The sequence below is a fragment of the Marmota monax genome, unplaced genomic scaffold, assembly GCF_021218885.2.
Source record: "Marmota monax isolate L192 unplaced genomic scaffold, Marmota_monax_Labrador192_F-V1.1 WCK01_AAM20220418_F8-fsc00375, whole genome shotgun sequence".
In the NCBI taxonomy this organism is placed as follows: Eukaryota; Metazoa; Chordata; class Mammalia; order Rodentia; family Sciuridae; genus Marmota; species Marmota monax.
This window is the reverse complement of record NW_026694675.1, coordinates 499,390-515,905: the sequence shown is the minus strand read 5'-3', so window position 1 is coordinate 515,905 and position 16,516 is coordinate 499,390. Positions and strand designations below refer to the sequence as shown.

The window sequence follows — 16,516 nt, the reverse complement described above, 5'->3', positions numbered from 1 at the left end:
TTTGCAGTACTCCTGAAGTTCCTCTAGAAAGCCCAAAGGCACCACAGAACTCTGGGTAGAAGCCATCACCTCAGTTAGAGCCCCAAATTCCTTCCAACTCAGAATTTTCTAGAATCCAGACTGTGTGTCCCTAAAGAACAGGCACTGTGTCTTCTTCACCTGTGATCCCAGTATCTGCGCTGGGACTTTCCACAGAGAAGTTTCATTTGAAAGCCTATCCAATTGAATTGGGGGCATTTTGTCAGGTAAAGGTGGTGGGCTTTGGTTGGGAGTGTGCCCTGCCCAGATGAAAGTGTTCTGCCTCCTCAGATGATGAGGAGAAGCACTGTAGCAAAGGAAGAGGACTAAAGGCCTGGTTTCTGGGTGCACTGCTCTTGCCCAATCCCCTTTCTTTTTAGTTGAAATCTCTAGAAGGTTTCATTTCTGGGTCCCAAGGAGGGAGCCCAAACCAGGATTTTTTAAGAGGTTGAATGAAATCCACCTGACCAGGGGAGATGGCCTAGGCAAGAAAGAGCAGAGTGAACCTGATTTAAATTCACTTAAACTCTGTGCTTCCTGTGTAAACGACCTTGTGTAAATGACCTTGCCCCCGGGAAAAAAAAATATTTGGGAACTATAGTACCAGGTTGTTTCCTATGCTGCCTTCCATGACTAGCAGATGACTTTAGGTCACCTTGGGCAGGATATTGGAGAGGATTTATTAAAATGAGACATAATCTTACTAAGTTCATGGTGCAAAGTTCAAGAGGAATACAAAGGTATATCATGAAAAAAGTATGTCTCCTCTGCCCAGTTATGCCATTCCTTTCCCTAGAGGAGCCATAGCTACCAATTTCTTTATCTTTCCAGATATGTTAGTTCTACCACATTCACATATCCTTCCAGAAGCATTCTATACACATACAAGTAAATGTGTGTGTTTATATTTTCCATTCCCCCTTTCCATAGAAATGAAGGTATCTGAACACACTACTTTTTACATTTGTTTTAATGACAGTATAGTACTCCACTACACACACACACACACACACTGAAATTTATCTAACCAATCTTCTATTGATGGCATTTAGATCCCTTCTGATAGTTTATATTATTCATAATACTGTAATAACCATTGTTGTACATACGAAATTTTGCAGAGGTGTCATATCTTACTATAGAATTCTTGAGCCAGATTTGAAACACAATTGTGAGAGAGAATGCTCTGGAATGTCATGGCCTCATTTTGCCTCCTTTTGCCATTTCTGCTGTTTTCCTTGACCTGCAAGCTGGTGTGACTTAATGGCATTCTGGTACATTAAGGAGAAGGTAGGCAAAAGCTTCTGACTGGCCTGATAGAGGGTCTCTTGAAATGTCCCCATTGGCTAACAATTTCTGCTTGGTGACATTTCTTGCAACTTGAAGCATTTAAGCAGTGGCCAGAGACGACATGCTTGTTTTAGAGTCCAGGCAGATAATGAAAACCCATGAAGCTAGCTGTATGTAAGATGATAAATATCAACTGACACCTGGTTTCAGTGTCAGAGACCAAATGGGAATTTGTAAGGATGGTGCTGACTGGGAGAGGGTACACCCCACCTCAAGAAATGGATGGCGTTGGAGAAGAAAATGCTAAGTGAAGTTAGTCAATCCCCAAAAAACAAATGGCGAATGTTTTCCCTGATATAAGGTGACTGACTCATAGTGGGGTAGGGAGGGGGAGCATGGGAGGAATAGATGAACTCTAGATAGGGCAGAGAGGTGGGAAGGGAAGGGAGGGGGCAGGGGATTAGCAAGGTTGGAGGAAGGTGATGGACATCATTATTCAAAGTACATATATGAAGATACAAATTGGTGTGAACATACTTTGTATACAACCAGAAAGATGAAAAATTGTTCTCTATGTGTGTAATAAGAATTATAATGCATTCTGCTATCATATATAAATAAAAATTATTTTAAAAAGAGGGCAGATTCCATTCCAGCTGGCAATGGGGGCCCAGTACTCTCAAATATTTTTGGAAAACACAGAAATTTGGCTTTTATATGATCTCTCCCCAATTTGTACATAATAGTCAATAACAAAAGTTGGACACGGAGGAGCACATCTATAATCTCAGCTGCTGAGGAGACTGAGGCAAGAGGATCAGGAGTTTGAGGCTAGCATTCACAAAATAGCAAGATCCTGTCTCAAAAATTATAATAGTAATAAACACCTACATAGAACCTACTATGTGTCAGGCACTATCCTAAGAGCTTGAGAGAGAACTCAATATTCACTGTAACCCAAATGAGGTAGAGTACCTCCATTTTACAGATAAGCAAGAGGAAGCACACAGTTTAAGTAGCCTTCTCATAGTCATACAGAGCAAGTGGCAGAGTCAGGATGCAAAGTTAGGCTATGCTTAATGACTATAGTGTACAACCTTTATTAAGCAAATTTATAAACTTAAATACTGCTTTTATCAACACTGCCAAGCCAAACAAAATGCCTCTGGAACCTTCCAATTGGAGACCTCTGCTTTAGAGGGGGTCTGGCATGATGTTGCCTTTTGCTCTGATGGTCCTACCAACCTCAACATTCACTGAGTTCCTCTGCTGTCATTCCTACCCAGGAAAGTATGGCCCAGATGAAAACCCTTTACCTGGCTTTAGTCACAAAGCAGTTATCTTCTTTTTCATTTTTTTTTTGTACCCAGGATTGAATCCAGAGGCACTTAACCACATCCTCAGCCCTTTTTCTATTTTTTTTTTTAAGAGACAGGGTCTCACTAAGTTCCTTAGGGCCTCACTAAATTGCTGAGGCTGGCTTTGAACTTGCAATCCTCCTGCCTCAGCCTTCTGAGTTGCTGGGATTATAGGCATGCACCACTACACCTGGCTGTGTCACTCTTGAGAACACAGTGAGTTATGGAGCTGGAGCCAGTTGGCCTAGCTTTGAGTCCTCAAGAGGTCAAAAAACTGTGGGTGGAATGGTCTTAGAGTTGTAATTCTTAGCTTCTAGTTCTGGCCTTCTATTCTGTGGTTTGTTTGGGGTGGGTGGATCTTCTGGCCTCTCAGCCTCAGTTTTTTCATCTGTAAACCAAAACCAATAATCCCTACTACACAGGGTTACCGTGAGGATCAGCAGGACACTGTGTGCACATGTACAGTACAAATAGAAGATATTCTTAGCAGTAGGGCTTGTTTGGGGACAGGAAGCTGTCATTTCCCAGGGAAAGCAATCCTGAGATAGAGTCAGGGCAGATGAGCTGTCTTCCTTGTCATTGCACCCTTGTCAGGGCTGCATCTTTGATCCAAAGTTCTTTTGTTTACCAGGTCATTTCTATGGGCATGAATGGGCCATACCTGGCCCAGGGCATTGATCCCTGGAGTCTGAGAGCCCAGGGCCTCTTGAAATTCACTGTAAGTGCAATAAATCTGCTTTTGCCAATTTTCTCATTTACTTGTAAGATTTTTATGTTAATTTACAGGTGTGTATGCTGGGTTCAACAAAGCTAAGTTCATATATACATAGATGCATATTATATATGTATAGTGTGTATGTATGTATGTGTATATATATATATATATATATATATATATATATATATATATATATATATATATATATATATTTCAAAAAGATTTTCTCCCAAAGAACTACATGTAGTCTTAGAACCCATGAATATTAGGCTCCTGGAGGAAAACAATAAGAAAACAACCCAACTGCTGAAAAATGAGACTCAACTTTATGGAGAAACCTGGTTGTGCATGTCATCAACAACTCTGTGACAGGATGGTGTGCACTTATTGAGAATAAGCCTCCTGCACCAGCAGGAGGGGGACAAGGTGGAGGGGAAGAGGGGACACAGAGATGGCAGAAAAGGAGAGATCCAGGGGACAGGAAGAATAAGAGAAGGGTCAAAGGGATAAACCTGGACTTGTTCCAGTGCTCTAGGGAAGTCAGGCACACATCCTCTGCATCTCTCTGTCTTATGACAATGTGCTCATGAATGAAGGCTGTTCAAATAGATGCCTGTAGAGTTCTGCACAGAGTCCCAATCTAGCCTACCACTGTGTTCAGTTTCTGTTCTAATTTCCATTCTACTCAGGGCAGCCCACCAGGGGTAGGCCTTTGACTCCAGATATGAGTTAGAGGTAGCCAAAATGGTGAGGTCAGAGTGTAGAGGGCCTTTTATGCCAGCTTTCGCTTTTTTCAAGCAACAGGAACCATTTCAGGGGCAGGATGCCAGGCCAATGCTCCAGGAGACTCCTGGCCCTGTGCCAGAGTGTCTGGGCTGCAAGAGCAGGAGGCTGGAGGCAGGGAGGCCAGTTGGGAAGTAATAAGGACCTGGGTAGACAACAGCAGCCATGATGGGGGAGAATAATTGTAGGATACTAAACACACATACACATAGATGAGAGAGAGAGAGAGAGAGAGAGAGAGAGAGAGAGAGAGAGAGAGAGAGAGAGAGAAATATCTGGGTCATTATGGTAAGAGAGTGGCAGAGGTCAAAGAGGGAGACCCGGATGATTGACTTCTTGCTCCAGGAGCCAGGAGGAAAGGCAAGGTTATTAACATAAACGGTGAATTTGCCCCTTAATGGCTCTGGTCCCTGTGCACCAAAAGGCTGCCTCTGCAACACTGAGCTCCTTTCAGTTGGAGCCTGGCTGGACGGGGCGGGCTGGCTGGCTCTGGGATCTGGGGAACTGATCCTGGGAGGGATCTGGGGGTCCCGGGAGGCCTGAGGCCTGCAGACTGAAAAGCGAGGGCGCTGCCCGGCGGGCCCGGCCCCTCCTGAGCCCCGCCCAGGACCCCGCCTCTGGCCTGCCTTTGGCCTGGCTGGTCTGAAAGCCATGGACTACCAGAGGCTAGGGAGGGCAAGCAGCGGCGGGGGGTTCAGGTGCTGGTGAGGGCAGGAAATGGTCCCGACACGGGGGAAGCGTGTGAAGTGTGAGAATAGAGCCGACCAGGAAGAACCCGCTCGGCAAGCGCCCACCGACCCCCGCGCCAGGCCGGGTTCAGCTGCGGCGCCTTCGCCTCCCTGGCGCCTCCAGACCGGGTAGGAGGAGCCACAGCGCCACCCAGCGGCCGGTGTCGGGGAAAGGCAGTCAGGGCTCTTCTGTGACCCCTGAAGAGTCTGGGAGCTGGGTGGAACCTGGCGGCGATGGAGAGCCTAGAGGAAAGCAATTGCGAAGGCTGAGCACGCAGTGGTTGGTGGGCTCTTAAACGAGATCCTCCGTTCAATTTGCCCACCCATCCATCTGGCACATGGAACTAGATGAATCTTACTCTAGATCAGCTGATAATATGCCTCTCAAGCTCAACAATCTTCCATGGCTCCCAGTGGGTCACCCTGTAAAGCCTAGATTACCTGGTTTGACCCTCAACACTTTCCACGTTTTGACCTCTGACAATCTTCCATGCTCATCTCTTGCCACCTACTCTACACTTCCTAAACCACTTTCTCCTGCCCAAATGAAACACTCGCTTCAGCATCCACATCCATTCATTCAGTGGACATTCACTAAGGCTTGGGGAGATCGTTAACAATGACAGATGAGGTCTTTGTTTGCTCAAAGCTTACATTCAGATGGAGAGAAAACCAATAAACAGGAAATCCAATGTAAAAACAAGATCATTTCAAATAGTTACAAGTACTAGTTCATATAAAAACCAGGGAGGCACACTAGAGTGTCTGGGGCAAGAAGGGCAATGTTATACCTAGAGCCATTAAAAAAAAGTCTTTGTGAGAAAGTGACATGTGAGCTGAGAACTGATAATGAAGAGTCAGTCTTGGGAAAACCTGGTGGAAGAACATTTGGGGCCAAGAAACAGCATGTACAAAGGTCCTGAGAAAGGAATAAGCTTACCTTAGCAGAAGAAAAATAGGGCAGGATGACTGGAGAAGAGTGGAGAAAATGTATTGGGTGAGACTGGGGAGGAAGAGCAGTCACAGGTTGTGTAAAATGCTGTGAGCCAGGGTAAGGAGTTTGGATTTTATTCTGATTGAGATACAAGACTGTGGGAGAATATTAGCAGGGGAAACAGATGATCTGATTTACATTTTTAAAAGATCCCTTTGGATAGAGGGTAAGATTAGAAGCAGGAAGGACAGCTGGGAGGCCATTGCAGTGGTCCAAGAGAGTTGATGATGTCTTGGACTATGTGGTAACAATGGGGGTGGGAGAAATTCCATACTCTACAGGTAATTTGAATGATTTCTGTTCCACATTTTCTCCCCAACCTAACCAGGAACTTCTTGGGGGCAGATGCCATGTCTGAGTGATTTTTGTATTCCCATTCTAAATCCCTAAGCGTTAAGCCTCCTAGGTGTTCAGTGTTGAGTGATTAGATCTCAGCAACGTGCCACAGTGACTAAGAGAGGAGGTAATGGCAATAGAACAGAAACTTGAGCCTGGGACATAAATTCTGGGACTTCTACCTTTTTCCTTCTTTGTCCCTCAGTGTATCCTAAAATAACCTAAAATGTTTGGGAGAGAAGGAAGAGCAGGAGTTACAGAGTTGCTCTTCTGTGCTAGCAGTTGGGCTCAGTGCCTTCGCATATATTTACTTCATTTGAGTTAACTATTTAATCTTTATAACAACATCTAATCCTCTCCCTTTGTTTCACAGATAAGCAGATTAAACACCCAAAAGGAAAAAAGGGACTTTGTGAAGTTGAGTAGAAAGCAAAAGTTGTCATAACATATTCACTATTTGGAGTCTCACATAAGCCCCTCCTCCCACTTTAATACCCCAATACTGTTTATCCACAATCAAGGTCTCTTTTTGTCTCCTGTTAATTGATTTGCACAATGCAAATCAATCTCAGAGTAAAACTGCAAATCTTGAAAAAGATTCAAGATTTCATGAAGTCAATGAAAGTGATGTTGGAGATCATCTCAAATGTCATATAAAGACCTTGATAAATGGGGATTTGGCAAAGACAGACCAGTTACCACTGGCAGAAGAGAAAATTGACCTGGGTAATGACAGGATCAAGGCTTCAAAGAGAATGATTCAACTCTCAAAGGATTACAAGAGGTCCTTGGGATAATTGAAGAAGTGCTCTAATTTTGGAAAAACAAAACAAAAACTCTGCTTACGACTGTGCTGCAAAAGTCAATATTATGCTCTCATGCACTTTGGTCAGGAAAATTACATTATCCTCCAATATTTGATTCACTCTTTGTTCATTCTAAGAATTAGTCCACATTTGCAATTATTTAACATTATAAATGGAAACTAAAATATTTTATATATTTCCAATTTTATTTCTCAAGATAAAGTCTTATGCAAAGCTTTTCCCTCACTCTACTGTGAAACATTTGTCCCCATTTCAAGTGGATTTGTTGTGAGTGGCCTTTTTTCTAGCACCACTTATCCTGAAATAACAAGGACTTCATGTAGCCCCAGCTTTCTCTTCACCTTGTGGTTGCCAACCTGCCTGCATACTAGAATTACTTGTGAACTTCATTAAACAATATCAAAGCTGGGACCCTCTCCCCAGACTAATTAAATCAGAGTCTGTGCTGGTAGGGCCCTGAGCTAAAACTTTCCAGGTGATACTGAGGCACTACCAGGACTGTAAGCCACTGCAGTCCTCTTCATTCATGTTGGGCTGGAAGAGACTGAGGCTGGCTGCAGGTTGACCAGTGAAAGTGCCAGGTATGGAAAGTGCCAGGGCCTAGGCCTGGTTAGAGGGGGAGCTCAGACAGGCAGTTTTGGGATGATACTAGCTCAGCTCAAGAGTCAAAGGGACTGTAAGGCTGGTGGAGCTACTTCTGTGTCACAACCACTATGCCCTTTACTCCCTTAATACTGTGGAATGTGTAGCCCCCTCTGCTTTTGTGTGTAGTAGACAGACCTTCAATCCCTCATATGTCTTTCCCATACCCAAGGTGAAGAGAGCCTGGCCCCCTCGTCATGGACATGCAGTGAAATAAAAATGTTTGACTACATTTTAATTTTTATGTATTACTTACATAAATTTTATATAATTTTATATTTTATTTTAAAATAATTATTTTAGAATTATTTTATATTTTACTTTAATGTTAGTGTGAGTATATTACGGTTGTCTGACGCATAGGTTCCTGCTATCTTGTGGATCTGTAATGTGTCTGTGCCTTGCTGTATTCCAGCACTTGGCACAGTGCTTGACATATTGTAGTTGCTCAATAGGTATATTTTGAATAAATTAATAAGTTGAAATCACAAAGGATGTCAGAAGTACCATGATTAAGTACTTTCAAAGTATCAAATTAGAGGAGAGATTGTTTCAAGTTGGGGAGAAGGGAGGCTGTGGAATTCTTCAGAGCAGTGCAGGTATTTGTGCTAGACTTTGAAAACTGGGTAAGCCAGTGATGGGCAGAGCTGAGGTGAGGGCATTTCAGTCAGAAGAAACCATTTGAGCAAAGAGCAGGAGATGAGAAGGTACAGAGCTCATTCAGTCAACAGTTGGGAAATGGCTGAGAGGTGAGTGCATGAGGGACTATGGTGGATGATCAGATTTGTAGGACAGGGTTAGGAAATAAACAGCCTTGAGTGTCATGCTTAGAAGTTCCCACATGATTCTACAGGCAATGTGGAGCCATCTGATTTGCTGTGTGTGTGTGTGTGTGTGTGTGTGTTTGGTGTTTTTGCTGAGTGCAATATGTTTGCTATAGGAAGATTGGTGGTGTGTTCTTTAGGAAACTCAACCACGGGGGGAGTTCTTTCACAAAATATCTATGAAGTGCCTCTAAAGTGTCTGACACTTTGATAGGTGGAGGATGGATTGGAGCCAGAGTAATTGGACAAGAGATCAGTTGGACAATAGGCTATTGTCATAGTCCAGGCAAAATATACTGAAGGCCTGCAGTGGTTTAGTGGGAGTCAGGGTGGAAAGGAGGGGAAGGATTTGACACACAGTGGGAGAATGACAGAATTTGGTGACCGTTTCAGATGGGGGTGAAGGAAGGAGAAGATTGAATGACTAATGATAATAATAATTATTGGCATTTGAGTGGCTCTTTTGTGCCAGCTGTTGTGCTAAGTGCTTTATGTACATCATTTGATTCTCACAATAACCCTTTTGATAGATGAGGACACCAAGGATCAAAGAAGTAAAGGAACTTATCCAAAGTCATACAAGTAGGAGATGATGGTGACTATGCTTTAAAGTCAGAGTCTGGCTCCAGAGACCTGCCCTAGCCTTCATGTTATGCTGCTTTTGGGGAGCTTAGAGAACTTGTTTTCTTGGCAAAGCATGCCCTCGCTCATGGTTTCATTTCCCCCATTTATGTGAAAGAGAAATAGCGGTGGAAGGCCCTTTTTGCTGCCCCTCCAGCAGTTCTTCCTGAGTGTCCCTCACTCATATGGTGGGATGCTGGGTCTAGTGTAGTGGTGTGGAGAGATGTGACCTGAATCAGAGGCTACAACAAAGGTGGGGAACTAGTGATCCCCAGGCTAGGCAGGGCCTACAGGTGTTTAGCCCACATGGAGGTAGGTTGGTTTGTCAGCTGGTTTTTAGACTTGAGCCATCAACATTCAGGAATTAGGGAGCTTCACAATAAAACCCTGAGTCCTAGCTTTCCTTGAAGATTAAGATCTGGCAACACTGGGCCCACTTTTCCATGCGACAGCCCTGGGCTTGAGCTATCCCTCTGCATGTCCTGCAGCTCTTACCACTCCCAAGTCTGCACTTTTCCCCAGATCAGCCAACTTCATACTTTAAAGTTATCTGCCTGATCCCTGCAGGTGGTTGGCTTTATGACTCCTTGTCTAGAATAGCCTACTGCAGAGTGTATGATTTTTTTTCTGATATTTGAGCTGAGGGGTACCTGGCACAGGGTCAGCATCCTCTGGATCCACCCCCTCTCCAGGTCTTGCACTGTTTCCTAGGACACCATAGAACAAGCCATGAAGGGAGGGTTATCATCAAGTCTTACCATTTATTTATGGGGTTAAACAAGGGCAGAGAGGCCTCTGCCCCACAATGCAACAAAACAGAAAGCAGTACACATACAGAGACTCTCACTGAAACACAGAGGCAGGGGTAAGAGGAAGGGCAGAGACAACTGAATCATAGCCAGGTAAGGGAGGAAGGGAGGGGGGACTACTAGGAAACCAGCTTGGAGACTCAGTCATAGGAACTAGTGCAAGAAAGTCCTACTGATGAAGCACAGTGTAGAAAATGGCATAAAAAAGCTGCCCAGCTCTGCTGCCTGTGATAGACAGCAGGGGCAGCCCAAGAGGTGGTGGAAGATTGGGTTGGTGGAGTGAATGGGGACAGTCAAATGACTCTGAGGTGGAGCGTGGTGCCCCTTTCCCCTGCCGCTGGGCAAGGCCTTGGGCTGGTCTGAGCCAGGGGTCTCCTGGGCACTTGGTGAGGGGAAAGAGAGGATGAGAGTCTCCAAGGGTCCATTCCCTGGGGCCATAAGGCCGCCCCCTTTACTGCCCAGTCCCGTTTCCCCTCCTGAGGATGCAGGTGTTAGAAGGCAGTACCTGGGGTCTCTCTGGAACCCAAGCACCTGCCCCTTCACTTATACATAAGCACGTCTGGAAAGATGCCAGCACCTCTTCCCCTCCCCAGCTGAAAAGAGCACTGTAGGGATGGGGTATGTGGCCAGGCCCAAAGTGCTGAGGGCCAAAAAGGGGTGTGTGTGGGTAGGGCATGGGGCAAGAGGGAACGGGCTGTGAGAAATGAGAAAACTGTCAGGGAAGGATTCCTCAGGATCCCCTGAATGATTCCTTCTCTAATAGGGAGGCCTTCCATTCATCCCTAAGCCAACAAAGTTCAACTCTCCCTCCATACCCCATCTTCTTGGTTGCAGCTTCTTCTGCTGCAGCTCCAGGGCTACCCCTCTCCTCCACTCACTAGCCTCACATCATATGATGCAGGCTTTTCTGGCACTGGAAGGCCCTGGCCTGGCCCACAGAGTTCTGGCTCTGGTTTTTGTCAGCTTTGACTGGCTTTGAGATGCCCTAGGCAATGTGGCCTCCCCCTCTCAGATGACCAATATAAGGCTAATAGCGCCCACAGGGAACCCAATATCTCTTTTCTCATTCAACCCTCTAGCCTGACTAAACATTCAAGTCTTATAGCCAAGGGAAAACAGCACATTATCTTTAGTCAAAAGGTCTTCTTCCCCTACTCTGGACTTTCTCCAGCAAGGGACAGGGGTGACTGGAGTAAGGGACCCACTATAGGGTGAAGAGGAGTTTGGTTGTTCCACAATTGGGATAATAGCCCATGGGGGTAGGGATGGGAAGGGATGAATACTCTTTGGTAGGCTGGGGAAGGGGACAGGGTGGGGACAGGGAAGGCTCATCTCTGGAGAGTTCTGGGGCAAGGCCTCCAGGTTCTCCTTCATGGAGGCCTGGGCTAGGACAGGATGGGGGAGTATGAGGACCCAGGCCAGGCCTGACCCACTTGGGTTCAAGTCCCTCCTCCCCATGGAGATCGGAAATGAAAGGTCTTTGGCCCCAAGGCCAAGATCTCCAGGGCAAGAGTGGCCCTTGGGAGTATGTGCACCTTCTGTAAGATATGGCCCTTCAGACAGCGGCAGTCCTACTACATGCCCTCAGCCTTCTGATTTTTGGCCCAACAACTCAGTTCCTATGCTCTTTCTCCAGAGGGCTCCTTCTGCAATTCTCTCTGATTTGGGGATCAGTTCTGTATCTGTCTCGTCATTAATCATTCACCTCCCCAAAGCCACCTGGCAGTAGCCCATTTGGCCATCTCTCTAGGCCCTCTGTAAGTGTCTCTCCTCTCCTCTCCTGCTTCCCTATCTTCATTCTCTTTTACCACTTATTCCATACCCCATTCCTACCCCTCATTGCCTAGGGTGGTGAGGCACAGCTTAACTGGGGCCCCAACCTAGCTGCAACTGTGTGCACCTCATGTCCCAGCCTGGTATTTCACCTGTGGTGGCCCCATGTGGGGCGAGGTGCACTGTAGTGGCAGGAGGGCCAATGCACTGTCTGCCGTCGCCTGTAGGGATATGGGCAGGAGGGAATTAAGGATCTTGGCAACAAAAGGAATGTGGAGGGGGGGAAAAGAGCTTTTCCCCTCTGTGCCCCCCAACATTCCCTGCAAGGCCAAGGCTGGGTGAGCAGCCTCCTTCCCTGGGGTCAGGGCTCTCAGCAGGGGTGGCCAATTCCAGCCCCTATTCCCCCCCATTTTTTGCTAAGCCTCACAGATGGGGCTTGGGAGGGGGCACCTGCTGCTCCTATCTTTTTCTCCCGGATGAGATTTGCAGCTCCCTGGGGCCCTCTGGCCATTCTGTTGGAGCTACTTTTGGGGTGGGGGTAGGTTGGGGGGATGTGTGGTCCCCCATTTCCCCCCCGCCCCCCCCACCTGGTTCTATACCTCCCATGGGAGGAGCTCCCTCCCCCCCAGTGGGGGAGCTGGAGCTGCTGTAAGTATGTGATGGAGGTCTGTCCTCCCTCCCTGCTTTCACTCTTCCCGTGTCAGGCCCTCCTCTAGGGCAGGCAGTGTCTCCAGCCCCAGTACTCCACCACCCTGATTGCTGGAGAAGGACACCATGGTATGGAGGAGCATGAGAACAAGGACACAGAGCCGGATCCTGCTGGGGCTGAGGCGGGATCCCCCAGAGACCGGCAGCAGGGAGGGCTTGTGGCTAACGCGGCCTGGGGGATCGTGGCGGGGGTGGTAGTGGTGATACTGTTGGTGGTAGTGGTGGAAATAGGAGTGGTGGAATTGCTGGTGGTGGGTTTTGGGGGCCTCAGACTCCTTGAACTTCTTCTTCTCCGACTCACAGGAGACCCACTGCACGTCACAGCACTTGGTTTCCGGCCGCTTTGGTGAAGTGTCCAGCAACCCTGCCAAAGGATAAGGAAGGCATGGTGGGATGCTCAGGGGGGGCTGATGTCTCTCTGTCTTACCTGGAGAGGATGTTTCCTAAGCCAGGACTTCTCAGGTAGTCCTAGCCAAGACTTCTTCCTTTTTGGCCCTCAGCACCTTCCCTTTCCAAGCCCTTCTTTCCCAGGGACCCCACCCAGTTTCTCTGAGATGAATCCTTGGCTGGATATATTCTGGTCTCTCTTTTTTCCCCTATTCATTTGACTATATCTCAGCCTGGGAACCTTGTTGCCCACTCCTCCAACCATTGGGGCTTTTCTAGCCTGATTCTCCTGTTGTCCTCTCTGCTTCCACTCTTGACGTGCGTAGTGCCTGCCCTGGGCCCCCAGCCTCCTCCCTCTTCCCCAGTGCCCTGCCTTTACCTGTACAGATAAAGCCAGGGAGCCCTCCGTACACCATTTCCTCATTGTCGGGGAGGATAAAGGGGCACCGGGTCTGCACCTCCAGGCAGTATTGCTTGCAGGGCACCCAGCGCTGGCATTCCTGCTGGGTCACGCTGAAGTATTCTGAGCACAGCCAGGCCTTGTAGACAGCCTGTGGGGAGAGAAAAGAGCATCAGCCCATGCGTCAGCCCCTTCCCACCTCAGAGTAGAGGAATGGGGAAGGCCAACATGTGATCTCTCAAAGGAGCCTCGACAACCTAACCCCAGCACTTCAGAGATAGAGAGGAAGAAGGGTTTGGGTCATGGCCATTATATCCTACCCTAAGATCTCCCATCTCATAGAGCCAGGGCACCCAAATTTCCCAATCTACAGTTATCCAAGACTTAGAATCTGTTTGCTGGCAGAAATAAAAATTACTCCTGTCAGAGTGGAAGGAATCTTACCAATCATCCTATCCGACCCTATCATTTTATACTTGGTTCAAATAAGTGTCTTGACTTGTACAAGGTTACCTATATATAATGAGGCAAATTTCAGTTCTATTCCATTTGGCAAACATTTTCTTGGCTGATGGTGTCGAGTATCTAAATTCAAGAAAGGGATGGGGAAAATAATCCTTGTTCTACCTCATTAGGGTACGGTGTGAATCAAATAATATGGCATATATGAAAATGTTTTTTAAGCTCCAAAGGTCAATACAAATGTGAGGGTTTTTTTTTATAAAAACAGGAATCTGTTTTACCAGGCACCACATGTGCCTTTGAGCTCTACTCAATCCATGCTATGTCCTGTTGGCTTCAGCCTTGGTACGCAGCACAAATCACAGACACTGCTACACTTTTTTTGAAATCTTTCTTTTAAGTTTCACTTCATGGGCATACTTTCTGTCCCTCATCTAGCCCACCATTACTAGGCAGCAAGTCCTAGCTAGAAAGGTCCCCTGCTCAAAACTCTTTGGCTCTCATTAAGCCAAGGGGTTCTCAAAAGCAGCACTACTGACATTTTGGGCCAGATAACTCTTTGTTGTGGAGGTTGTGCTGTGTATGCAATGTAGGATACTGAACAGCATCCCTGGCCCCTCTACCCACTAGATGCTAGCAGCATTCTCCCTCCCTTCCCTTATTATGACAACCAAAAAATGTCTCCAACCATTGGCAAATGCTCCCTGGGGAGTTCCATGGCCACAACTTTGTGCAGGCCATCATCACCTCTCACCTAGTGACAATCTGTTATCTGGCCTCCCCGCCTACATTCTTGTTCTTTCCAATGCACTGTCTGCACAAGAGGAAAACAGGCCTCAAGTGGCAATGGGATTATGTTATTTCCTTGCTTTTTAGCTTATAATGCTTCACAAGAACTGCTGTACTGAAAATCACTGATCTAGACCTTTGCTGCTCAAAGTGTGGACCTGGATCATTAGCATCACTATCACTGAAGAGCTGGTAAGAAATGCAGAATCTTAGATCCTGCCCTGCTCTGCTAGGTCAGCATCTGTTTTTAACAGGATGTTCGGGGGGTGCTCACACATAGAATCTGAGTCCTTCCCATACCCAGCCTGGGTATCTTCAGCAGCACTTTCTAGGTTCACTGTTGCTCCTCATAGCAGTGGTTCTCAGACTTCAGTGTGCCTCAGAATCCCCAGGGGCACTTGTTAAATATGCATATGCCTCCTCCCAATTCAGTTTCAAGAAGACTGAGGTGGGCTCAAGGATCTGAATTTTTGAACAAAGATCCAGGTCATCCTATAGCAGGAGTCCTTTCAACCATACTGAGCAACATGGTCTTGGAAACACTTGGTCACAGTTTCTTACACTTATTTTAAACATTTTCACTAAACTACAAATGACTCCACTGTAAACATGGGCTTTGGCAATAATATCTCACATTGGCCTTAACCAAAGCAGGGGCAGGGATGGCAGGGGGTTGTGATGCAAATCAGGAACAAAGCATTGCTTGGGACTTTGGTATCTCACAGGCATCTGAAATTTAAAATGCTCTGAATTTTAAAATGTAGTACTTACTTTTTTAAATTCCAAGTACACAAATCTTGACCAGCTCAGCAAGTGCTATGATACCTAAGTGTCAGCTTCCATTCCTCTTTTTCCCTGCACCCTCCATCCAGTCCCTCTGAAAGCCATGTCAATTCTAGCTCCATGGCCACAGCTCTGTATAGGACACCATCATTTCTTATCTGAAAGGCAGTCTCCTATCTGGCCTCTCCACCTCCACTCTTGCTCTTTCCAATTCACTGTTCACCCAGGAATAAGAGAGGTCTTAAACTGTAATTGGATGTGTTACTCCTTTGCTTCAAACCCTTCAATGCATTTAGACTAAAGCTAAAACTTCTGAACAGACTTCAAACTTCTACATACTTTGTCCCCATCTCTCTCCAACCTCACTTGTCATTTTCTTCTCTCCCATCAAGCTCATCATACTCCACAAACAGGGATTTTCTTTCTTTTTATTGAATGTTCCCTACTTCTTCCCAGCTTAGAGCCTTGGAAAATGCTGTTTTCTTGGACTAGAATGTTCTTTCCCCCACTTTTGGCATAGATGGGTCCTTTTCATCTTATTTTCCAGGTCTCAGTTTAAATGTCAGCTCCTCAGAAAGGGTCTTTGCAGTAGGCTGACCACTCTCAGCAGAGGATGATGTCCTCATTATTCTATCCTTTCCTTACTTGTTTCTTCACCACAATTATTGCTTTGTCTGCATTCTTGTTTTGTTTTACTATCAACCCTACTAACATGAGTTGCATGAAGGCAAACATGAGTTTGTCTTATTAACCATCGTGAACTCAGCACAATATACATAAAATATCCATTGACTGAGTGAACAGGATGAGAAAATAACAACTGGTTCCTACTTCCACAGACATTACAGTTTCACAGATAGATAAATCTAACTTGAATCTGTGGTATATGACCTAAAGTACAGGAGAAGTCAAACTATGGGATTGTTGGAATGAAGCAAGTAGACAAGTTGAGAAAGATTCCAGTAAGGGAATAAGAGTTGAGCTTGGACTTCATGGATAGGATGGGTAGAGATGAGGCAAAAGGACATTCCAGGATGAGGCAACGGCTTAAGCAAAGGCACAGAAGTGAGTGAATACAAGATGCACTAAGAAGACAGAGAAAGTTTCATGTGAGTGGAATGGAATGGGTACCAGTCCCTTGCTCATGGACATTTAAGTTGTTTCCACATGGTCACTAGTTACTATGTTAAATGATGCTCCATTGAATATTTTTGTACACACATCTCTTATGCATTGTCTTTAATTTCATTTATGTAAATTCCAAAA

General features: G+C 46.0%; 1 protein-coding gene across 1 annotated transcript in view; it reads right to left on the bottom strand.

Annotated features, from left to right (window-relative positions):
- Positions 1 to 9,880: 9,880 nt before the first annotated feature.
- Nalf2 (NALCN channel auxiliary factor 2) overlaps positions 9,881 to 16,516 on the bottom strand; it is a 28,213-nt gene continuing 21,577 nt past the window's right edge. The window contains exons 2-3 of the mRNA XM_046423323.1: positions 13,196 to 13,367; positions 9,881 to 12,793 (exon numbers count right to left, since the gene is read on the bottom strand). Of these exons, the coding sequence (XP_046279279.1) occupies positions 12,408 to 12,793; positions 13,196 to 13,367 (558 nt within the window). The 3' untranslated portion in view covers positions 9,881 to 12,407. The remainder of the gene's footprint in view (positions 12,794 to 13,195; positions 13,368 to 16,516) is intronic.